At 45.4% G+C, this 25,913-nt stretch overlaps 1 protein-coding gene across 3 annotated transcripts in view; it reads right to left on the bottom strand.

Annotated features, from left to right (window-relative positions):
• Positions 1 to 25,913, bottom strand: part of cadps2 (Ca++-dependent secretion activator 2) — a 162,613-nt gene that overhangs the window by 10,594 nt on the left and 126,106 nt on the right. For 2 of the 3 annotated variants that reach the window (XM_041939893.1, XM_041939894.1), the window contains 6 exons: positions 22,423 to 22,578; positions 22,131 to 22,278; positions 18,637 to 18,651; positions 15,052 to 15,126; positions 14,314 to 14,397; positions 1,381 to 1,488 (listed from right to left, as the gene is read on the bottom strand). In XM_041939893.1, coding sequence (XP_041795827.1) covers positions 1,381 to 1,488; positions 14,314 to 14,397; positions 15,052 to 15,126; positions 18,637 to 18,651; positions 22,131 to 22,278; positions 22,423 to 22,578 — 586 coding nt within the window. Of the gene's footprint in view, positions 1 to 1,380; positions 1,489 to 14,313; positions 14,398 to 15,051; positions 15,127 to 18,636; positions 18,652 to 22,130; positions 22,279 to 22,422; positions 22,579 to 25,837; positions 25,868 to 25,913 lie in introns of all 3 variants that reach the window. The other variant, XM_041939895.1, reaches the window with a different exon arrangement.

Genomic DNA, 25,913 nt, shown 5'->3' with positions numbered 1-25,913 from the left:
AGGCAAACCTCTGTCTCTGTGCTCGGTGTTTACCTGCCGCAGGTACGTGAGAAGGTGCAGGAAATGAAAGCGACTTCAGATGGTGACGGTGTTTCACGGCGGATAAAAAGCAGGAAGGTTTTCCTGCAGCGTTTATCTGAGTGAGAGCAAACGTTGCTCCTCAGCGAGGTTTTGTCTGATGAGGCCGTGAACGCAGCTCGAGGGTGAGCTCGCCGGGAGAATCGCTCGTCGACCTTTATTATGTCGTTCCGTCCTCGGGCTCGGCGCCGCTGCGGCGGAGCGAACGGCCGGCTGACGGGAGGGAAAGCTCTGCCGCCGTTTCCACTCTCATTAACCTCGCTCGGGTTTGCTTTTTGTCACTTCTGAGGATATCATCGCAGGTCACGGCCGACGTGTCACGTCTCTCTAAACAAGCCTGTTTTAATCTTGTTGTCACATCAAATGTTCATGCAAGAACGTTAATGTGGTTTGAATTTTGCATCTGAGGCCGAATGTTTTCTATAAATGAACGACTGTGAACCGCTGTTTCACTGAGCGTTTACATGAAGGCACAGGTGAGCTCTAGGGGGCGCTCACCTTTTATTTCAAATTCAAGCTTTCATTCAAACGCGGGAAAAATGAAAAGATTCGACCTGTAATGATCGAAAATAATTACTGCTGTCGTTTGCATTGTGGCCCAGCAGAGGGCGCATTTAAAAATGGCGAGCAAAGCTATGCTAATCGATAATCGCGACACGGAAACACCTGAGAGGCAGCGTGTGGAAGCATGAGACTGTTTGTCCACCAACCCTAACCCTGTCCCCACCCACATCAAATGTGACGACTCCAGTGAGGCAGCAGAGGCGCCAGAAACAACGCAGCGACGGCCGACGGTCGTTTTTAACCAGAGGCTCGTAAAATGATCGTCACCGATGTGATCTGTCAGGGCTAGCGCTGTTAGCGTGCTATTGAGGCCGTTCTTCGCCTGATATCATAGTTCGTTTTTAGTTCGCTCTGCTTCACGCTTCAAACCTCCACAAAACCAGCGTATTAGCGGCTAAACATCAGCGTTAAGGCAGAATGACGTTGATTCAGGCAGATTCGTGGAGACAGCGTCAGTCAGAAATCTGTTGTCAGGAAGCTGATTACCATCTTGTGCCTGAATACTGAAATTTTCGGTCGTGCATTAATTTGGATGGAAACTTGAGTCGACCGCAGATGAACCTGTGGCAGCTCACGTCTGTAGACGCGTCATGTGTGTGCTTTCCGTATGAGAGACGGACGTTACGGGCATCCATCAGTTTGCGTGACGCCCTCCTGTTTCACCTTTGACCTTGTGTACTTCCTGTATTTGTGTGCTGGTGAACTCAGTGATACAGTATTTATATTCGAAACACTCACATCGAACACCTTCTCGATGTACAGCTCGTCGTTGACGCGGTCTCGGAGGATGTCCTGGTTCTGCCGTACGAAGGTGATGTAGGTGTCGGCCAGGTCCATCCCCGGTTTCTGCAGGACAGAGGACACAGACAGACCTGAAGACCTGAAGTCCAACAGAGGGTGGACAGCAACGTCACACATGCACAGCGAGCAGTCTGGTGCTGAAATGTGAACATGGCTGGTGTTCGTGGTGCACGGTTCACCCCTGCTGCTCCTGAGCTCACACCTCAGCAGACAGCCGGCTGCACACGCTGACCAGCAGCAGAGATTTCCTCACAGTGAGATGGATCAGACCCAAAACAATGAGACATACGACAGCGCTTCTGTAAGTGTGTGTGTCTGTGAGGTGAGACAGATCCCAGCTCTCTGACTCGCTGCCCACATCACAAACGACCAATCAGAGCTGTGTCGGCAGACTTAAAGAGCAAATCCACCCCAGCAGCGCTCTTTGTTTCTGACTTCTGTGAAGATATGAATACTTCTTTATGAGTGTGACGACCCACACAGGCTCCCAGAGACGCAAGTCACACACGTTAAGACCTGAGCCGCCATGTTTTTTCTCTCGTACACGCTGTGGACTGATGATTTCTGTCTCTGGAGGATCGAGGCTCCCAGACTCGCTGTGAGCTTTCTGGTTGTTACGCTGAGCGCAGCAGCAGTGCAGGTTTCTTCCTGTTACCCCGTCTGTCCTCCTGCTGTCTGATACAGACAGCAGGAGGACAGACAGCGTGGACTCGACAGATGGACGCTTCAGTAAAACGCCGTCCTGATGTGAACGAACCGACATCTGAGTATTCACATTGAGACCGAAGAGAAGCAAAACCTCTTCAAGCCCAAAGCCACTGACGCACTTTGTCGTACTTTAAAGAATATTTGACAAAAATGTGTGTGTAGACCAGGGGTCACCAACCTTTGTGAAACTAAGAGCTACTTCAAGGGCACTGAGTAATGCAAAGGGCTACCACTCTGATAATACACTTCTGAAATAACAAAGTTACACAGTGTACCTTTAACTTTATATTATTATTAATGATATTCTATGTGAAGACACTGATGATCCATCACAATAATTATTCAGAATGATTAAACAAGGTAGGAAACAGATACATTTCAATATGCAATATCCAACTGTTTCATTTTCAAATGATCACTTCCACATTTTACAGGAAATCTTTTTCAATTTTTACGAGCCACTAACAGTTTTTATCAAATCATAAACTCTGAACCATGTTTGTACAAATTATCAATATGTAAGATTTAAGAAAAATCGACTCCTTTTTGCCTGGTGGGTAGTTAGCATGTTAGCTTTTGTGACATGTACTGAAGTGTCTCTCCACGTTGTGCCGCTCAGCCGTCGCCACAGTCGCATCGCAAATGAGACAGTTTTCTTTCACGTTACTAAAAAAGAACTCTTCCTCCCATTCACTGTGAAAATGAGAAGTTTTCTTCCTTTTTTCTGCTGTTTTTGTGGGTAGAAAACGCGTTCGTCTCCTCGTCTTCGCAGCGCTCACGAGCTCATCTCAGCAAAGCTGGTTTGTCGTGCGCACTAGACTGACCTCCGACCCAGACTACGTCAGAGTTCGTATATTAAACTTTTTTATGATATACATTTTTTTTACGTTTTTATGTATTCGTTTTTAAATTTACATCACTGTAAATGTAATTCAAAAAGAATAGCAACACAATTAAATACAATTTTAGACAGAGCTAATTCGTGATTAGTGCTATTTTTAGAACTGGCTTACGGGCGACTGATGTGGATGCTGCGGGCGACCTGGTGCCTGCGGGCACCGGGTTGGTGACCCCTGGTTTAGACACACACTCCAGGTGTGTAGTGTTGTGTCAGTTAGCACCTGGATTACAAACCAAAAGAACTGTTGGGAAACAGGAGACCATCCCAACATGTCCGTGACTGTGGACCCACAATGATGCTCAACAGATTCATGAGAAAAACTTCAATCCGAGCAACGAGTCATCTCAGACATCCTACTTAACTCTCACTTTAATTCATTAATGCCTCAGTTGACCCTGGTGGACACATGGTCAAAGAGACACTTTTTCTGTTCGGACTGCAGTCAAAGCTCAAAGCAGGAGGTAGCCACGTCAGTTTGATTAAAATCAGGTGGTTGTTGGACGTCCATGGGCTCTGAATGTCCCTCCACCACCACTGTGACGATGGCTTTCCAAAGCAGATCGGCACTTTGGATTGGACAGTTTGAACTTCTCTCTCAGTGTCCGTCATCATCCACGTGTGGACGATTTGTGACGGAAGACTTTCCAGTGTTTTCAGATTCGCTGTCCAACCGGCGTGCAGGTGGGATAAAATCAAGAATTGCACACTTTAGCACACCTGTGGACAATGTTCCCTCTAAGCTGTGCGCTTGCGCAATCGCGCACTGCTTGCACATACTCAGCACACAAGAAAATCTATGCAGCGCACAAAATAAAATTAAACAGAAACGTATTAATTAATAACTATTTTGAGAACTGATATAATGTAGTTAATTAGACCAATAATATTGTTTTCTGTACCATTTTGCAACGTAACTCAATGAGCGACAGGTGTCCAGCCAGTAATACCATACAGTTCACTTACGCTACGCAGCCAATCATAGCATTGACAGTGTTTGCATATGTGCCCTGCCCATACGCGCCGTGCAGGCTAGCTAGCTAACAACAGTGCAGCGGAGTGAAGAGACGCAAATGCTAACCCCTTATCATGGCGAAACGAACGGGCAGCTACACATCCACTCATCAAGCCGAGGTAAAAAAAAAAAAAAAAAAGAAATGTGGCACATTTGGACCAGCTGATGCGCACAAAGTCAAAGCAAGAAGCAGAGGAAGTCATCGATCTGGACAAAGTGTTCAAGCATTGGAGAAGCGAGAAGGACAGACGCAAACAATACGGTAAAATTTACGCAGATTTGTGCATATTCTAGTGACATTTATATATTAATCATTAAATGCTGTTACTATTTGATAATTTATGGGCAGGGTTTCCTCTACATGTCATTCATCGTGGCGCACCGCCACGCCTTCAGAATGATGATTTTTTTTTCCAGATTTAAAACAATTTTAAATGGATATATATGAACATATAAGTATATGTATATATATGTATAAATGTAGATGTATATACATTGTGCAAAATGTGAATGTTTTAATGTGAACAAAACTTTATGTCTGAAAGGTGTACATGTGTCATTTCTTCCAGAACATGACCCTCACCCATGCCATCCTCACCCATGCCATAACTGGACCTTATCCAGGCCAAAGCCGGACTCTTCCTGTGGTTAAAGCAGGACTCTTAGTACACATCTCATGAACAACAATATTTTTGTCTTTTTCATTTTAAGAGGGCCAAATCAATTATATTAAAAGTAAACTAATGACAATTGCTGCTGTAATTTGATTCTTTTATAAGCCATGTAACCTGCTATGATCCAAGGTTTTGAACAGGCGTGATACTGGTGTGTGGCCACAGCGTACACATCTGATGTTGCTCACGGTGGTCCTCAGTGTGCTCAGGGAGCTTGTGTGTCTGCAGAGGGAACTTTGCCTGTGGATCGACAGGTGTGTAGCAGAAGACAAGCGGTTAACCAGAGCAGCAGACTCCAGCACATCGTTGAGATATTTAATAACGACGTTTCCGTGCCGTCATCGGGTTATTAGACAATGATCGATTGGAAGCATTTTCCAGACTCTGTCCACGTTTCCTGAGTGTTTCCGGATAACTCCGGTTTACCTGCACCACCCGCTGCTTCCGGGGTTAAAAGGAGAAACATAATAAAGGACCTTCTGTGTGTCGGGAGTAACGAGAAGCTGCTGGAGCTGTTGCGCCCGAGGAAACGCTGACTGCTGTGGAAGCAGCGGTTTGTTCGGCGGGGAGAGGCCAGAGGCAGGAGAATTGGGTAAAACCCTTTTCATTCACACTCCCTGTTGTCAGGGGAGATTACAACTGTAATGCTTATTGTAATTGCTTTGACATCTTTCACACCCGTTTTCTGTGAGCCGGCGTGCGTCGGCCCCGGGGGGGCTGTTGTTCTGCTACAGCGCCGCTGAGCATGGCATGCCAGGTCCCCGCGGAAAAACAAGGAAATGGAGCCTGAAGAAATCCAGACACCTTCTGGCTTCACTTAAAGGCAAAAGGCCGGTTGGAGGCTGATGATAAATTTGGGATCAAAGACAACACGAACCAAACACAACTGTCACATGCTAACGCCGAGGAAAAAAAAACAGATCCTGACCGCCAACGCCGTCTCCTGCACCATCAAATGCCCGACGAGCAAAGAGGCAGCAGCGGGAAGGCGTAGCAGCCAGGTAGGTCAGACGGCGTCTGGTCTCAACGTGACGGATTGATGCGTAGCCAGGTAAACTCAAATTACACTTTGTCACAGTCGTGAGCGTCTGCGAGGCAACGCTTCACATGAATTTTCATCTGCCCGCGTCTGCCACGGTCCACGCAGCGGGGGCACACTTACATCCACCCACCCATACATACCCAAGCTGATTAATTATCAATCGATAACTACTTTAATGATCAGTGAATTACTGTCCGGCTGCAGCGTCTCCAGCCTGCTGGTATCCTGCCGGTATCCTGCTCTCCTCCGAGTGTTCGGAGTTAAACGTCCTCTGACACCAACAGTCCAGCAGCTGTTTGACACCACAGACAGTGACAGACCGACATCCGTCAGCTGTAATTCAGACAGACCGCCGGACAGACACCAGGGGTTAAAGTGGGGTCACATGGCTGCGAGGGGGTCTGGTGTGTGTGTGTGACAAGGACGGGCAGTGTGAGCGTTGTGTTTAACCAGAGAGAGGAGGGGTCAGGCCCAGTGATTGACAGGCCTGTCAGAATCCCCATAATCCTCTGGGGTGAGTGGAGGAGTGAGGGTGTCGGCGTGTTACAGTCCAGCGTTTCCATCACTGTCAGAACGCTGACGTGTGATCGTCATCACTGAACAATGAGAGCAGATCATCTCTGCAGATCATCTCTACACTGAGACACCCCCGTGTTCAACTATCCAGCTAAAAAAGACGGTGAGATTCAACTGAAGCAGAAAACCACGTACAAGCACTTTAACCGCTAATCAAATAAATGTGATTCTCAGCCTTCGTCTAACATTTAAACGAATATTTCTTTAAACAACATTTTCCTCTTTTTCTTGAAGAACTGTCAGAGCATTAAAAAAAAAAAAAAAAAAAATCTATTTCTGGGAGGCTACCTGCAACTACAGGTCCCACCCCTGCAGTCCACCTGCAGAAACCAGTCGCTGCCGGATAGTCTACCACATAGCACACCCTCGAACACGTTAGCTTTCAGCAGCAAAACTTGTTAGGATTAGGAAGAGATCTCAGGGGGGTGTAGTGCCCTTCTCCATATATCATGAATCTTACCCGCCTTCGACAATTTATGATGCAGCGTTAGCGTTGCGGCGTTAGCACTGCAACATTAGCATGGTTTGTGTTGTGGGGGTGTCGGATTATGTAGCAGTGACCTCTGCTAAAAAGTGTTCCAGTAACTGTTCATTTAGGTGTAAACATGCAATCTTTCATTCACGTTCTCTTTTTTTTATCCCATAAACATCTTTTCTTTATTTTTCTGGTCTTTAAACGCTGTTGGTGTTTCTTGCTCTTGTTCTTTGTTTTTTTCTGCCTTTTTGAAAATTAAAACTGTTAACGAACATTTCTATAAAGGAGGTCTTTGAACGGAGCTGGGAAATAATGTGCACGTTAGCGCTAATGCTAACATGAGGATGATGTTCAGGTGTCCATATACGACTGATGCCATGGAGTGGACTAAAGTACTGTGTGGACTGAGGGCCAAAAGACCTGCATGAGTGTGAACAGCAAGAGGAAGTCAGTACTAACACAGTGTGTGTGTGTGTGTGTGTGTGTGTGTGTGTGTGTGTGTGTGTCACTGGCAACATATTACGACCCTGTCTGTCACTTGAGACGTCAGTTTTCCGCGTCCATCCCCTTCAGGCTTAGTCTCAATCATTCACCTCCCTTTTCTCTCGTTCTGACGAGGCGACAAAGCAGCGTGACAGATCGACGCCGGCACAGTTCCAGCCGCAGAGATTAAGACTTTAACACGACAGGAAAGAAAGACGTGAGGAAAAACACACGGAGGCAGCTCGCCGCTCTTGTCACGCTCGCCGCTCTCTGTCGGTTTTGTCTCCTCCTTGTTGCTTCGCTTGTATCTGAATAGCAGTAATCCCCTCTGCGCCGGGATCATGGCCGCCCGGCTGCTCGTCAACATTTGACAACAACAACAAAAAAAGGGTGTAAAATTAAACGGCGTTCCTGTTCGGATACAGACAGGGAGGGGGGGGGGGCAAGCCCGTTGGTAATGAGCGGTTAGTGGGGGAGGAGGAGGAAGGCGGTGAAAAGGCAGGTAATTACACACAGCTTCCTGCCCCGGATTCATTTCGTGCCTACCAGGTGCACGATGTGTGTGTGCAAATATGCGTGTTCGCACGTCACAGCAGAAAGTCCCACCGTAATTTAAAATCACCGTTCACGAAGCTAAAACACGGGAAAACATCGATTCTCCGTCCACACAACTGCCGCTTCATCAATAGAGACTTCAGCTGCAACTGATGATGGATTTCATGTGCGTCAGCATCCAAAGTCATCCTGCCGTCCTGCCGACAGACCACCCAGCTCCAAGACTGAAATCTGATTCAAAATAAGGAGAGCAGCCGGAACCACGTGATTGGTTGTTCAGACGAGTGATGGGACAATTATGCAAATGAACAATTAATGAATTATTTCAAATCTGCCAGGGTTTATTTTGCAGCCGAAATCCCTCAAACCCGTTTTTCAAAGGTGTTTTTAAAATTACATTCAAACATCAGATGGTTTTATGTTTCACCTGCAACACCGTCTTTTTTTCACGTGATATTTCAAATGTGAAACGTTGGAAGCCACAGGAGCACCCCCCCTCCCCTCCCCCGGGTGATGTTTTACATTTCACATGTGAAATATCTCAGGTGTCTTCACATGTTTCTGTATCATGTGAATGCATCACATGAAACAGAAACAGAAATTAAACAGTTCCACAGGGGCTAACGTGCACACTTCTAGGATTTCCTTTTTTTGGTGTAACAGCAAAATAAAACAGATGATCTTCTTCAATCTTTGGGCTGGAAGGACGGACTGCTGGTTAACACTTCAGTGTAAACGTCTCTGGGCAGAACTCAAACCAGGACGCTGTGATTGTGAAGCCGTGGTCTCGTCAGACCTGCAGAACGGCAGAAGCTTTGAAGTACTTCTGGGAGCGTCGGGCCTCAGAAACGTTTGCGGCGGGCCTGCAGGACTGTGGCGGTCCTGCGATGGTAAAGAGCCAGTGACGATGGTCCCTCTTCCAATGTTTGTGTTCCTGCGTTGCCAGCGTGCATATGTTTGATACGAGCATGTGTGGCTGTCAGTCACTGCTGTCTTGGCTGTTCAGGCGCGAGCATGTCAGACCTGCTGAACACGTGTGAGTCAGTGTGAGAAACACACAGTGAGCGAGTCCAAGCCGTCACAGTATCAGTACTGCAGTACTACAACACTCCACGGCAAGTCCAGGTCCTGCAACCAAAGTCTGAATCACTTCTGAGTCAAACAGGCCCAGAGAGACTCTCAACAGGTCACAGAGACAGAGTGAACACGACACACCTGTACACCAGGTGGGAGCTACAAAACACTATGAAAGTATCCAAGAAAGACATTAGATATATTTTTAGTCATGTATAAAAATCACATGAATAAAACTTTAATCAATGAAGTAGAGCCCTGTTAACCAGGCCTCTCATAGCTAGCTTATATTTATATGTTGTGGTGATAAAACAGCTACAAGCTGGACACTAAAATCACTTCAGAATTACTGTCAAAAAGTCATCATTAAATTAAACATGTGGCTGATATCACGCTAGCTAACTTTAGCTAACGTTAGCTAAAATTGAACAAGCTGACGAGCTGCTGCTCAGCCCTGAACGCTCCAGAGATTCAATACCGATGTGATCTGTTTAAAATCTAACTGAGGGATTCAGGCTGGTGTTCACTATCCGCTAACATTAGCCGTCTGTGTCAGCTCATGGTGGCCAGGTGTCTCAGTTTGTCCGGGATTGTCTCGGCTAGCTGGGTGTCCCAAGTCCCGACAAATATCTGTGAAACAGTAAATGTCTCAGTTTTAACCTTTCACTTCCAGTTTTCACCACAATTAAAAGAATAATTAGAATATACTTGTTTTTAGCGTTTACAGTTTTTCTACGCCTCGTTATTACTTTACCTAAATACATACATTTGCCAAATCAAAGCGTCGTTGTCAAGGCTGTTGCTAGCCTGTGAGTCATGGGCGAACAAAACGGGCTGTGATGCTTTCAGTCAGTATGCTAACGGTTAGCTTATTAGCTCTTTTCTAAAGAGCTGCAGGAGGCGTTGTACGTAAAGTACCCAGCATTGAAGCTGGGTTTGCGAGACGCTGCATTAACTGTCCCTCACCCTGATGAAAGAAGTGCATACATGAACGAGCGCTAGGCTACACTGAACAGCCCCAGATTGGTTTGAATATAGGATCAACTTAATCTGCTACGTACAGAGCTGAAAAATAATGTGAACATCAGCGTTAATGCTAACGCTGCTAATCTTATTAAACAATAAAAGAACAAAATCCACCCGGTTAGTCCACCTGTGGGGCACTTTTCCCAACAACCAGCAGTTTCCTGTTGAAATTTGGTGAACAAATTGACTAAAGTTGATGAAATCTAAAAATGCTGCTGATTAACGAGCCTGCAGCCTGACTGTGGCCTTCATACCACCGGGAGTTAGTAAGGGGACATCTTGTTTTAAGGGGGCCGTTAGACTTTAGGAAATACTCCAAAGGAATCCAAAGTAGAATTCGTTTATTTAAAAAAAAATTCAATCTGCAACACGTCAAAGCTCCTAAAAATGTGACGGTCACGTAAATATCTGACGTAAAATAAATAAAGGAAGCTGCTGCATTTGTCAGAAAAACATAAAGAGGAAATACACATAGAAAGTCTAAAAAATGTAAATACTGGAGGGTAAAAACTGTTGTTCTCGTGACAAGGTACAAGGTGTGTGTGTGTGTGTGGGGGGGGGGGGGGCGAGGCAGCTCAGAGGCCCCGCCCCCTGCTCTTCATCCCACCTGGAAAAAGAGGCTTACCTGCGTCAGGTTCCCTCCAGACAAAAGACCAAAAGGCCAAGGTAGCGGTTACATTATAATTTCGGGGGAGGAGGCAGCTGAGGAGGAAGTCTGGACGGGAACCAGAGAGCATGATGGGATAGGTGGGATGAAGCGCGGCGGGGCAGAGGATTAAGGAGGTCAGGTGAGACTGTTGTGCTGTTCAGGGACTCAGTTTCAGATGTTCTCACATCTGTGTTTCAGGCATGTTTGATCGAATGTAACGTTAAATACGAAACGCAGCAACAGAAAATCATTATTTCAGCTTTTAATTAAAACGTATTCTGGACTCCTGACTTAGTCAACATTAAGAAGAATCATTAATTATGCCGCTGAAGTATTTAATCATGCCTGCATGCATCCCTTTATTATTCCACAGACACGATCTAACTCTGCTCGGAGGATCTCAGAACTGAGAACGTCTCCAACGATCACTTTGAAACGACGAACAACAGAAACAAAGGCCTGGTTAAAACAGGAAAATACATTTTACACTGTGACGCTCATAAAATACACATCATGACACCTCATTATCTGGGGTAATGAGTGTTTTTATGGATCACGTTGTTTCCTCCAAACTGCAGCGTTCTCAGCTGAAGCACTTCAGTATATTTATTTACTTTATTTCACATTAAATCGCAGATCACTGTTTAACTCGTTATGCTCAGAGACTCTGAGTCCTGCTGTCTGTTTAGCTCTGCTAGCTCTATCAGCTCTGTTAGCTCTATTAGCTCTGGTAGCTCTGTGAGCTCTGTTAGCTCTATCAGCTCTGTTAGCTCTATCAGCTCTGTTAGCTCTGTTAGCTCTATCAGCAATAGCTCTATCAGCTCTGTTAGTTCTGTGAGCTCTGTTAGCTCTGTTAGCTCTATCAGCTCTGTTAGCTCTATCAGCTCTGTTAGCTCTATTAGCTCTATCAGCTGTTAGCTCTGTTAGCTCTATCAGCTCTGTTAGCTCTGTTAGCTCTGTTAGCTCTATCAGCTCTGTTAGCTCTATCAGCTTTGTTAGCTCTGTTAGCTCTATCAGCTCTGTTAGCTCTATCAGCTCTGTTAACTCTGTTAGCTCTATCAGCTCTGTTAGCTCTATCAGCTTTGTTAGCTCTGTTAGCTCTGTCAGCTCTGTTAGCTCTATCAGCTCTGTTAACTCTGTTAGCTCTATCAGCTCTGTTAGCTCTATCAGCTTTGTTAGCTCTGTTAGCTCTATCAGCTCTGTTAGCTCTATCAGCTCTGTTAACTCTGTTAGCTCTGTTAACTCTGTTAGCTCTCTCAGCTCTGTTAGCTCTATCAGCTTTGCTAGCTCTGTTAGCTCTATCAGCTCTGTTAGCTCTGTCAGTCAAACACACTGCAGGACTCTGCTGCTCCCTGGCTGCTGAAAGCTAACAGCTAGCTAACTCTCGTCCTGCAGATCATAACATGGATTTGTGGTTCAGAATGTAGCATTAGCAGGAAGAAACAGGGCGCGTCCCACAACGAGTGGGTTTACTGCATCACACTGAGCAGCAGGACGGCTGCATCATGCTCTTCACTAATTATTTATTATTGAATTTTTAAGACCAGCGTATCGAAGTCTCTCTGGTGATAATGTCACGTGAAAATAATTCCTGAGTTAGATGTTGAAATATGAAATATTCCAGCTCTCTCTCGATTCAGTGAATTAATAGATTATTTCAACCAAACCAGAGTTAGTGATGATTGTTGGATCAGTGAAAGAAGGTTTTCTTTCAGTCAAGTTTGAATAAAGTGTGTTTTATGGTGATAAAACGACTGATTCTGTGAATGGAGTCTGGTGGCTTTGGTGAGAGTTAGATTCTGATCCTGAGCAGGATTATTCACAGATTAGTACTACAGAGTAAGTGATGCTGTATCTTACAGTATAGTACAGTAGTGCTGCTAGTTGACAGTGGGAAGCAGCACATATACAGATGAATATAAATGTATGTACATGTATTTATAATATACTAAATATGTTAAAGGTGTAGACGAGCTGCCAGAGAATTACTCTGAGTTAGAGTTACTGATCCCAGCTAAGAAATGCTGCAACACACAACCCCGCGTAAACTGCTAATTTTCATTCATTTCACTTTGTTTTTTGTACAAATTGAACATCCGAGATGTAACAAGTTCATTTTTGAGCTTTAGAGGTGCTGGAAGCTGGATTTTGATATGGAGGGCAGAACCAGGCTAACAGTTTCCCTCTGTTTCCAGTCTTTATGCTAAGCTAAGGTGAAAGCTAACTCGCGTCCTTAAAAGAAGAACAACAGTGTTTACTGAGAAAAAGCAGAACAAAGCAGACTGTTAGCTGCAGGCCGGTGTCAGGTGTGTCCTTCACCTGGACCTCCACACTGTTCCTCCCTCCTCTGTGGACGAAGGACGCATCACTTCCTGCACTGACACTGAAATCTGTCGAATCCTGAGGTGCAATATGGACGTAATCTTCACTTGGATCCTGGATATGTTTCTTAATTTGGCCAAAGAGGCTGCAGGGGTGAGTCCACTGCTGCCTGTGATAGGCTGAGACACTTGTCAATCAATTTATATAAATTACATTGAAAATTAGATTAGGGCTCCAAGGTTCTTCACTGAGAATGAATCCTGTTTTTGAGCACAAGTATCTTGTGTTTAAATTAACAATACAATCAAATAAAATAGAAAATGTCACCATGCAAGAAGTGAAGCTAACTGAGTGCATCAATATCATTTAATATCTGCTTGATTTGTCAGCTTTTTATTATAAAAAGCATTTAATTACAGCCTTTCTTTTTTAAGTATTAATTTTCCTGTTGGGTGAAGTTCTCCTCCACAGTGTTTTGTTCTGTTTGGATTGAAGCCGGAGACGTTTGGAAAAACTGGTTTTATATCTGTAATCCCAGCGGATGTTTTTCAAAACGGCCAGAATTCATATGAAAGAGACGGAAAATGCAGAACGTGCAGGAACACAAATCACAGAGGAATAATACTTCGCTAATTCCGAGCTGTTAATCACTTTGGAGAACGAGGGGTCACTGCATCTCTGCGAGATCTAATTCTGGAGATTAAACCTTTCTCTCCTTCGCACCTTGAACGCCGCCAAACGTTAACGCCTCATCACCTCCACAGTTTAACTCCTGCGCGGAACACGTCGACGTCTCCTCCTCCCGCTCGCCACAGCCTCTGATCTTTGCCGTGCCGCCGCCGCTCATTAACCGCTTGACACCGGAACGCCGCCGCCCACAAACCAACACTTCAGCAAAAACACATCTCCAAGGACGGGAGTGCAATTAATTAGGCTTGTTGTGTGATCTTTGGCTCTGGAGCTGCAGATGGAATAAAAACCCTCTTTATGCTTCACACACGTTTAAAGCTGCATGATGGCAAACTCAAAAAAACAAGCACATGACTGAGGCTGAATGCAAAGAGCGCCGCTTTGCATCCCCAGTCCGCTTCGACTGTCTGAGTGCGGATGGAAACACACACATGGAGAGCGACGGAGTGACAGTGAGGAAGAGAACGAGCGGGTCGACGGACTCACGGGGACTTCCACGTATTTGGCGGCTGCTTTCACCTTTCGGGGGGGAGGCGGGAGGAGGAGACGAGCGGGGGAAGAAGGAGAAGAAGGAGAGTGACACTGAAGTTCAGATGGGAAGATCTGGTTTCCAGCAAATAACAGGTTGTCTCCGCGAGCGGCTCTGCAGCTCTGCGTCCAGGAACAAAGACATGGCTACTCACCGTGAAAGACAGGATGGAAGAGAAGAAGGTGCCTTCGTCGTATCTGGAGAGTTTGGAGAGGACACAGTCCAGGACAGCGGCGAACTGCAGACAGAGGAGGGAGACACAATAACACTTCACTGCTCTCATCCTCTTCACCAAATCTGATGACACGAGCCAGCGCAGGCACGATATCTCAGGCTGTTTCCCATCGTCCACTTTTCACAGACACGAGAAAATTCAGCCTTTAATTTACTGAAATATTCTCAAGAAAATACACAATGTGTTCCTTAAAGGGAAATAAAAGTCATGAAACCATTACAGTTACAAGCAAGATCAAGGCCAAATTAAAAAATCTATATATTAGAATTAAATTAAAATATATAATAATATAATAATAAAATGAAGAAAAAACATTTTAAAAGAATCAATCAGAAACAAGAAGACAATAATAAACAAATGAACATGTAGCAAAAATCCATCATTTTAATACACAGAACAGATTTAAAAACTAAAATCAGAATTAAAAAGTGTTCAATTCATCATAAGAGTTGAAATTTACTCTTCATTTAACTTAAATACAAAGAGTTAATAATGAGTAAATAACAAGATAAAAATCTTTAATGTTCAAAAAAAAGGAGCAAAGCTTGACCCCCCCCCACGAAAAGAAGAAAATAACAAAAAGACAAAAAAAAAATAAAGAAATGTTGAGAGCAAGCAGCCAGCGAGAAGATTTGATTGGAGGATAAAAGGATTTACCTTTGAAACGAGGGAGGAAATCATGTCTTTGAACGCCTCGTCAATCAGAACGTCTATTTTGGAGTGGTACTGTTGCTGCGGGGCGGGGGGTCATGGGGGTGGGGGGGGGGAGACAAAAAGCAATATTTTATTATTTTCAGAAAACTGATGTGACGCCGAGGCCGAAAACGACTCGTTGTCCTCCCTCGCGCTGAAAAACAGTTTTGTTTGTGCTGTAAAAGACAGAAATAAAACCTACAACACTCGGAGTGAATATCGAGTCCACACACACACACACACACACACACACACACACACACACACACACACACACACACACACACACACACACACACACACACACACACACCCCTCCCGACACAGCCAGGCGTGAAAAACCTTCCCATCCGTGAAACGCCGCTGAGTTAAGCAGCTAATAGGACCATTATGCAGCTGACTGACATTCCCGTCCGCGCTGGAAAAGCGAAGGAATCTGAAGGATACTTTTTGTGCGCCTCCCTACAATTAGAGCAGCCTTGTATTCCTCTAAAGCACCGGTCCAGCTGCGAGGACCAAAGGCTCACACAAGATTCAATTAATCCGCCATTTCATGTCTCGTTTGGCCCCCCCTAAAAACATATTCATGGCACCTTTTCCCTTGAAGGAAGGAGGAAAAAAAGGCCGGGGCTGAGCGCTGAATGGCGGCAGCAGCAGGGGAGTTCATCTCTTGGCAACAATGCCCTTTCACTGGCCGTCTAAAGAACACCCAAATTAAAAATTTCAATCAACAAAGCGCACAGATCGCTGACAAATTGCGGGTCCAGGGAGGTCACCGCCGCCAGCCCTAATTGTGTTTTTTTTCCCTCCACAAGTCCGCAAAATGGCAGTCCTCTTTCAGCGCGCCGAATCTTTTTGGCAAATCTTGAGAGCTTTCCTTTTTTTCCTCTTCTTACCTCAATTAACATGGCCGCTCTCGCCTTCTTTACTCCGACAAAAGCGGCCGTAAAAAGCGGAGAAGGGGAGAAATTGTTTGGTCTTTGCCGTGTGCGCAGCAAAAACTGAAAAGAACAATTATCGCTTTTAAAAACATTTATCTGGTCGCCGTGCTGCCGCCGCCGCCGCCGCTCCGCGAGATGTTTTAGATTCTGAACTGGGTCACATTTTCAACACGACCCCGCCGACACTATTTAAATGACCTCGGCAACAAAACCACGGCGGCCTGATTAGATTTTCATTGATTTCAGCCGATCACCTGAGAGCAGAGATTCTCCTCCGGATTAAACGCTCAAGTACAGATTTGAATGCACGTGTTCGGACGCCGTTTTCCCTAAAAACGAGACGTATAAAAGGGAAGAACGGACGGAGAATTCGTCGCTGAGGCGTCGGAAACGGCCAAGTGCTTCTCCGCAGGTCGACACACTCGAAGACCTGCGGCAGGAAACTGACCACGCGAAGGTTTGGATCAAGTTCAGACGGACGTCTCTTCAAGACCCTTCAGACTGCCGGTCAGGGGTCAAAGGTAAGGAGGCCTCATTCACTGCACCCACTGGCGAGTGAACATGAATGACCATCACCTGAACCAAACTGTGCTCAATGAAAATAAAGACTGGCTGAACGAAATCTGCTGAATTCAAACATTTTAAATCTTTAAATTATTGTGACCTGCTGTAGTCTTACTGTACATCAGCGGCCTGTGGCGAGAATTTCAACGAGGTGTCAAGAATTAAAGACTCGTTCATATTCCAATATTTTGTTCTGATATGCTGGTGCTATTCCCCTCTGAGCCCGTGGTGGCACGTTATCAACATCCGGCGTCTCTAGACAACTACCTCTGACGTGGATGATGTCATTACCGAACGCCGGGCGCTGCGAGCAGCCAGCCACAACACGGCTGACTCTGCGGCGGTCGGCTACGAATACGCAATAACGAACCATAGCTGTGCCAAACTACAGCTAAACTAGCCGACCGCCGGCTCAGAGGGGAATAGCACCAGCATATCAGAACAAAATATTGGAATATGAACGAGTTTCTGCAGATTATGTGTTATATAGAGGCTGCGCATGGATGCCCCGAGTACTCGCATTATACGGATATACGCGCCGCTCCTCTGGGGCTAATTTCTTCAAAACGACTCCAAATGCCACCAAAGTTGTCTGGGTGAGTAAATGGTCGTATTTAATGCTACAAATAAGGTCCAGGTGGTAAAAAACAACAGTTATCCTTTAAGGGACATCAGGAAAGCCGGACCTGCAGGTCGGAGTCCATGAATTCCTGATAATGGAAACCTCCGAGCTCACGATCCTGCTTCTGTCACGGTCACTTATTAAAGAAAAAAAAGATCTTTATTTATATTTTAATGTTTTTTTTTTCCAATCAAAATCTTTTTCACAAGCCATAAGTCTGGTAGTGAAGGTTTGAGGGTCTGACTAATACCTAGAAACCATCACTACCATTCCATAAGGTGATGCAACGTAAACGCCGTTCACTCCAGGAAATAGGACAAACCTTCGACACAACTCGACATCAGGAGATATTTCTCGTCCGCTCAGCTCATAACCCTTCGGCTCGGCTATGAGCTACTGATGTCGGCACTCATATTAGATGGTTATAATATGTTGTGTACCCAAACAACACCCAAAGAAGGAAGGAATTAAACAAAGTTAGCTCCAAGTAAACGCTCAACGTCACACAGAAGTAAAGAATAACTACGGACAGTCATAGAAAATCCCAGATATTATCCTCAAACCACCAACAGCTGGAGGAGCTTCTGCTACAGCCTCCAACAACTCACCAACACGAAGGAGAAGCAAAGACATGAAATTCTCAGGAGTCTGACGTCAATGACGTGTCAGGAGAAAGCCTTGGCTTTCTAAAAGGTGGACGTTGGACGTATGGAAGGATCCCTGCAGAGACCCCTGTTTGTTAAAGACGAAGGTCCTTTTTGTTAAACCACAAACTGTTGCTATGTCGCCCTCGCCACAGCCACCAGACTCCATCTACAGAAACATCATTTTATCAGCCTAAAACAGACTTCATCCAAAATTAAACTCACCAAAACCTTCGTGGTTCGTCTTTCGCTGTTCAATCACCAACTCTGGTTTGGTTAAAATAATCCCTCAATTCACAGAGTCAGATTTGAAAATATCGGGAGAGGAGCGAATATATGACAAAACAAATATGTCAGACTCCAGCAGAATGTCCCAGTAAAAGAAAAATACATTATGGGATGGCATAAACCTCCAGCTGCTGCTGATGATACAGAGGCTGGGCTCAGTGCAGGTCCTGGAGAGGCCCAGCACTGCATGTGTTCTACTTTCACTGCTTTGTCTACACCTGATCAGCTGGATCAGGTGTGTTCAGCCAATCAGGAGCTATTCAGGTGTAGGTAGAGTCAGAACATGTGCAGTGCTGCTGCTCTCCAGGACCACGAGTTGACATCAGTGCCACCGAAAAGGCTTCACGTTTCCATAAAAAGGTTACAGAGAAGGGAAATGTCTCAGGTATGAAGGCTCCCAATGTGTTTGATTGATGATTTTTCCTTCAGGTGTGTTTGTGTGGAAAGGTGTGAGAGGGAAAGAAGGCGATGAGGCGATGCTGGGACTTACCCATTGTTTGTCAATCTGGGATTCAAACAATGATGTGCAGGACACATGGACATGAGGGACAGGGGAGGACATGAGACAGGGAGAAGAGGGCAAACACAGTCAGCCAATCAGATTTTCAAACATCAGCGACATTAAAAAATGTTTCTTCATTTTTTAAAACTTTAAAAATTAAAGAAAAACAAAGAGAAGAGTTCAGGAAACAACTCCAGACTCCTGCTAACGCTCTTTCAGCTTCTCTGTAGTTTTTCCAGGTTTTTATGGCCATCACAAACATTTCTTCTGAAAAGTCATGTTGTCCAACACCTGACACTCGTTTTATTGTGACATGGAGTAAGAAAGACTGATCGTCAGATTGTGCAACACGTCTCTGAGATATAAAACCAAACGTTATCATGTTACCGAGTGTCTGCGGGTGCTAACGTGTCTCCGATTGTCCGCTGGAAAACATCAAACATAAAAAACCAGCATGAAGCAGACGAGCTGTAAAAGCTTTTCTCCTTTTGAGACGAATTGGACAAATCCACGGCTGTAGTTATACTCGCCATCTCGATGTTTAGACGGTCTTTGCTTTTCTAAGACCAAAAAGGCAAGAGCAGGTGTAAGGAGTGGACTGAGAGATGTGTTTATCTGCTCTAACATTAGCTGTGAGTGTTAGCATGCTTAGCTAGCTAGATTACGTCCTATGGGAGTAACAGCGGGTCACTTCTCGGCCAAGAAGTACACCATTACCCAACAACACTAAAAGCCCCATTCAGGACGAGTACATCCGCTCTGTGGGAGCCGCTCCGGGATGCTATCCAAGTTTAGGCTAATGCTAGTGGAGCTATTTGCATTTCATCAGATTTGGGGAAGTTCACAATCCAGCAGCTCCTACTGCAAAGCAACGCTGCGTCTTGCGTGGGCCAGCAGCTGGAGAGGATGCTGACTGTTTGCCTGCATGACATCATGTTTCTTGCAATTAGCGCTTATTTAGTACCTTTTTGCTGAGTTTTCACAAAAAAAAAAGCCTAAAACTTAATTTTCATTGAACTCATGGACCTAATATTATCTTAAATCACTAAGCTACAAATGATTAAGTCTGCCAGCAACTGTCGTCATTTCAATCCGTGGTCACCGGCGAGAAACGAGGATCCTGCTTTTGTCTCTCTGTCCGACATGAAGACAGACCCACTGATTCAAAACATAAAGCATTTTGAGTCATAAATCTGAAACTGTTATTATAAAACTGCACATGTGACGATCAAGAATGAAGAGCTTCACAGATGAAGAGGTTCAGCAAATGATCAATTCATCAATAATTAGATCCTTAATCAATGCTACTGATTATGTTATATGACTGTCAGAGGGTTAAAAATTAGGACAAAATAAAATCTTTTGTAGGTGAGTTGTGTAATGTCCCTGGCCAAGCTAACAGGATGTTAACAGAACGACAGCGATGCATGAGTGGTGTTCAGACTCTCAGGATGGCAAGACCTCCGTCTGAAAACACTGCAGACACTGTACATGCTTATTCATTTATGTACTCCTTAGACAAACGTGTCTGTCTTTACTTCACTACCACTACTCATTATTTATTTCTTTGTGGAGATATCGGGGTATGCAGGGTGGGTTCAGGGGTAAAGGGGTCCAGTTTCAGTTTCCACCCATGTCTGTCCAGACCCATGTATGTGGTGAAGACTTCGAAGGACTTTTATTAAAGGTATTCAGTGTATTTGTTGGTCCAATGGGATCTCACTACATTAACATGTATGATCCCTGTGAATAACGTCCAGGTAGAAACATGCTGTCTTCACTCAGAGACTGTTTGTCCAGAGGAGGACAGAGGACTGACAGAGACCTTCATCACATGGTGCAACAACAATCACCTGAAGATCAACATCAGAACAACCAATCAGCTCGTGGTGACTGTGATGCTTCAAATATGATTAATGCAGAATGTTATGATGTCACCGTGCAGTTGACCTTTAACCTTTGGGATATAAAATTTCATCATTTCATCCCGTGAGACATTTGTGTGAAATGTTGTGATAATTAGCATCTGAATTCTTGACTCAAGGCCAAACATGTGTTTTGTGAGGTCACAGTGAACCTTGACCACCAAAATCTAATCAGTTCATCTCGAGTCCAAACGAACGTTTCTGTCACATTTGAATAAATTCCATCCAGGTGCTCCTGAGATTTCACGAGAAATCCCATTAAAGGTACCGTCTGACGGCCGGGGCTTGGTGTCCGGTGACCGCCACCCCCTTCGTTTGGTTTTGCTCTTTTTCAGTCTGTCTTTTCTTTTGTGTCTGAATTGAATGAAACTTAAAAATGTAAAATGCGGTGATAACACAGTGGACCCAGAGTGTATGTGGATGCTGTGTCTCTCTGCAGGAAGGTTTTCAGTGTTTGTCAGCAGGAATAAATGCTGGTTTCGAGCGGTGGAAGCCGGAGAAGAGTGGAAGCTGAAGGTTAAGAGAACAGCGAACTTAGCTCTCTGTCAAGACTGCCGGCAGCCAAGGGTTTCGCTCTCAGCGACGCCAAGGCTGCCGCCTCACACAGGCTTCACGGCCATCCATTTAACAGCTCATGTCGAGCTTTTGGCTGTTTCAAGTGAACACAAATACACCTGAACTCCTCGTCTGCTGGATGTTTGCAGGAAAACGGTCACGTTTTAGTGGCTGATCTGACGGTTTGACTTGACCTGTTCCGTGTGAGGCTGAAAATAAAAGAAGACTGAGGGTTATGGAAGCTCGAACACGGCTCTCTGATTGTGAAATGTGAGATGCAAACTGAAAAATACCAACATCCATCCATCCATCCTGAGGGATTTTTTCTTGACTCATTTTCAAGAATAAAAAATCCACGGCCGTGGAGATGATTTCTGTTGTTCAGTTTCTCATCTTGTTTCACATCATTTCTGCAAAGGAGCTATAGTGTTTTGAAACTAGACGGGTCAGGTTCTTGTGTCAGGTTCTGGACTGGGATCAGAGCTTGGTCACACCAGCCAAATTCAGTTCGTTTCAGTGGAAGCGCTGCAATTAAAGGGGTTCACCCACAAAGGTGAAGAAAATCCAAACAGACTAACTGTCGACCTCGATCGACTCTCTGCTCTCGTAGCTTCAGATGGTACGTGCCAACATTTACACAAATAATCTAGAAGTCAAGTGCAGATTTAGATACGTGGAGACGTCACAGTCAACGTCAGTGGCATCACCGCGACACCTACAGGGAACATTAACTATGTTTAACTCATCTAACATTCACCAGAGACGATTCTCCGCGGTTAAACTGTGGTAGGCGGCTAAAAAGATGCTGCGACATTGTTGATCCGTACATAAAGCAGCAGCAGCTGCAGTGGGGGGGTACTCTGGACACGTGGTGGCCTTTGATGGAACAGAAAACCCCCTGCTGGCTGTACGACACTGTCCGGTTTTACCGAGTCTGACCTTGAGCTCACAGTTAAACTGGACCATAAAAGGTGGTGGTCCGTCATGTGATCGGGGGCTTACCTCCTGGCCGGTGTCCAGCACGCAGAGCTTGGAGCACTGCTTCTTGGCATCCATCAGCACGTTGAACATGGTGCAGACCGACAGCGGCACCCTGAAGTCCGTTGACTTGCTGGCTTTCTGCATTTTGGCATCAAATGCAGATTTTGTTCTGTGGGACAAAACACAAAGAGGTTTCTGGTTGACTGAAGGTGTGACTCCAGGAGCTCAGAGATCATCCCCACAAGCTTCTCAAAACCAGGTTAGTGTGTTATTGTTGAGCTTCGAGGTTTTCATGTTAGAAATCTCGTCTGACCTCTTGACGCAGGCCTCCATCATGTCGCTGGCCATCAGTTTGAGTCTCTGCTCCAGATGTTTGCCGAACTCGGGCTCCGGCCAGTGGAGGTCCAGCACAAACATCTGCAGAGCGTCCAGCTTCCAGAACAGATCCTCTGAGGTGGCCGAGCCGTTACTGCGGAGAGGAGGGAGAGGGTCACGAACACACCAACACACACTTCTACACTGACCTGCTGTGTTTTCCAACATGGTGCTCGTTCGTCCAACCAGCACTTACTGTGATAACTGCGTCAACGTGCAGCTCGTGAGGAGATCTACTCTTTTTAAAATGGTTTGAGTCAGCTGTCCCATTGGCTTCCATCCTTATTTTGAGGTGTAGCAGAAACCCTGCTGATGCTTTGATGTTGGTGGCGTGCATTAAACAGACAACAATGTACTGATGTATAAGTCATGTGATCTCTGGATGGTACAGCTGTGAGCGGGGGGCGTTTCAGAAAACTCTCTGTGTTGGTGCGTTCAGGAGCACTCGAACACCTGAGGCTGACCAGTCTGCTGCTGAAAAGACTCATTTGTAGACGCTTTTAGTAGAACTACGTTTTCTGCCATTAGGAAACTGCAGACCCATGAATTCAAGTCTCACCAAACATCTTCAGTGTCAGCAACGTGTTTTTAATGATTGCTTTTGATTTTCAGACAACATCAAGATGTCATTTACAGCCCAAGTTGTAGACTGTGATGGATTATTACTCTGCAGCAAATTCATTTCCAAAGAGGGAAGGCCGGAAACAAAACGAACATCTAAAGGAAAATAATCAGCAACAGGGCAGAATATTCCTGCTCGCACTTCATGTGCATGTACGTGGAGATTCACTGGTCTGACCCTCCCTTCACTGGTACTGTGAACGACCAGCGGTGAGCAGGAGGCATCACCAGAGCTCAGTTTCTGGTCCTGAGAGGACTAAAGCCCCACAGAGTGAGCGTCTTCAACAGGTTTTGGTGGTTTCGGTGCAGAGCTGTGTGCTTTCAGTCAGCAAACACAACACCAGGCAGAGACGGAGACAGATGGACGTCCCCCCCGCCTTCTCCCCTGCGCACAGGTTACACAGCAACACATGGCAACGCTCGCCGCCACCGACATCCAAGTGTACAGCGCCCGGCTAGAATGACAGCCACAGGAGGATGGAGGAGGGGGTAGGAGGGTGACGGGGGTGTTAAAACAAGCGCCACTCACTCCCTCACTTTTCTCACTTCGCCTTTAAAAGACTGTTACCTTAACAAGTGGCGCACAGGAATAAACGCTTCGGGCTGCGTCCGCGGTGCAATTAAACGCTCGGCGGCTATCCCCCTCATGTCTAATTAGCGGTGCTCTTCTCCGAGTGCGCTCCGCCCCGCTCCCCGGGGAACGGGACGATCCCACTCGCCCGTCTGTGCTCGCTAATGAAGTGCCAGCTTTTTTTCTCTTTCTCCATTGGCTCGAGGAGGGCCAAGAGAAGCGAGGTAGAGGAACAGTGCGGTCTGTGTTGTGGGAAAGGCTGGGGGAGTCGGAATGAGGAGCCTTTTTCAGAAACGCAGCCTCGACCGGCCCCCTGGTTGAGTGCTGCAGACCCCCCCCCTCTCTGAAACACATGGAAACATACAGAAATGCTTCCAAACCGGTGTGAGCAGGTGAATTCAGATCAACGCTCAGACCTCGCTGATGACTCGGCTGAATATACAGCTACACTGACAGCTAACAGTCATTTCCAACACTGATTCATTTCAACTAAATGGAGTTTAAACAATTATTAGTCTAGAAAATGTCGTTAAACAGTGATAAACATCCATCATAAGTGTCTTCAAATGTCGGTTAAATCAGTTTAAACTGAGTTTACACTGACGTCAAGCAGAACAGCAGCACATCCTCACGTCAGAGCAGCTGGAGCCACAGAATAATTACGACCTTTGCTTGATAAGCGACTTAAACTGCATAACAAGTCTGTGTTTGGTATCAATTGCTTGCATTGTTTATTTCCCACAATGCATGTGTCCTGTCTTACTTATTACTGCTTCAATCGAGTCCTGTCAGAAGAATCTACGGTCAGTGGATCCGTTTGTGGGTGTAAACCCACACAAAGACGTTCACGTCAGGTTCAATCTCGGTGAACTTTGGCTCGCGACGCATCGCTGTTGACCAATAACAAGCCGCCCTTTCCTGACGTTACTGACATCTGAGGGGATGGAAAGCCACAGAGTCCGAAATCAAGGAAGCTGCTGCAGTTTATTAGCTGTCATCACTCAGTTTTATTCAGCCTCCTCTGTTGGAGTATAAACTGCTTCACAAAAGATGAATGCTTTACACAGCTATGAGATAGAAGTCAATGGCACAACTGAGTCTTTTCAATAAACTGTGAACTTATTGTCGCGTTAGCGTCTATCCTCTGGCACAGAGAGTTTTTCCTCTCTTCAACAGCCCTTTATTGAATGAAATGTACAATCCAGAGAACAACAAGGTGGGGGGTAGTAAGTGGTCCGGCACCGAGCAAATAGAAAGAAACTGGGGGAGCTATTGTGGCTGACTGGAGCAACCTTTACTGTAACCGTGTCTGTTTTCTTCAGGCATTCTGACATACCACCTATACAATGCAGGTTGAGCCATATGTTGAAAACATGCGGCTTGTAAACCTTCAAGAATGTATTATTACCAATGACAAAGGCACAGAAATATGTATTCTTTATCACTTCTCAAGTCTTTCCAATCATTTATAGATGTAAGGAATCTGAAATTCATTCATATTTTCTCTGTTTCCCTCTGTGTGAACCCCCTCTCTCCACTGTTTTACGATAATGCATCGTACGTTTCTGCAAACCACAGATATGTTGAAGCTGCATCTCTTTACGTCCAGTACAAAAAGCTCTCAGGGTTGGGAAAAGATCGCGTTTTCCTTTAAAATACAAGTCGTCACAACCAAGCTGGAAGACATCCAAAGATACCACAAACAGAGCGGTCGCCTGCTCGGCAGCCGTCACCACCTCCATCCCCTCGTCCTCCAGATTAGTAATCTGAATAATCTAATTTAACCTGCGTCACTTTGATACCTGTTGATATGATACGTGGACAGATGTGGCATCAGCTTCTGGACGTCGTGGCAACAAATACAACAATACAACACTGACTCAGGATGCTAAAGACCTGTTCTTAAGATGGTTAAATATAAAACTGGATTCCTGAACTGTATTAGCAATCATAATCAACAGATAAATAAACATCTCATGAACATTCAGTTTCTTCTGCTCCGGGTGAAAATCAACACTACCTTCAAACATGGAGGTGTTGTAAAAACAGTGAAAAGTGAAGGACGGGGAGGCTGATTGTCTTTTGTATGTTGCGTCATGTTTTGAGGAAGTGTGGAGGGGGAAGCAGCAGGTGGGTGAAAGCGGAACATCGCTCGACTTACAAGATGTCAGGTAGATTTATTCCTTGCAAACTGCAACAGAAAATAGATGCGCTGTGTTATTATTATATTCTTCACA

The sequence above is a fragment of the Chelmon rostratus genome, chromosome 6, assembly GCF_017976325.1.
Source record: "Chelmon rostratus isolate fCheRos1 chromosome 6, fCheRos1.pri, whole genome shotgun sequence".
Taxonomy (NCBI): Eukaryota; Metazoa; Chordata; class Actinopteri; order Chaetodontiformes; family Chaetodontidae; genus Chelmon; species Chelmon rostratus.
Note: the sequence above shows the minus strand (reverse complement) of the source record. Positions and strands in the feature narration are given on the sequence as shown.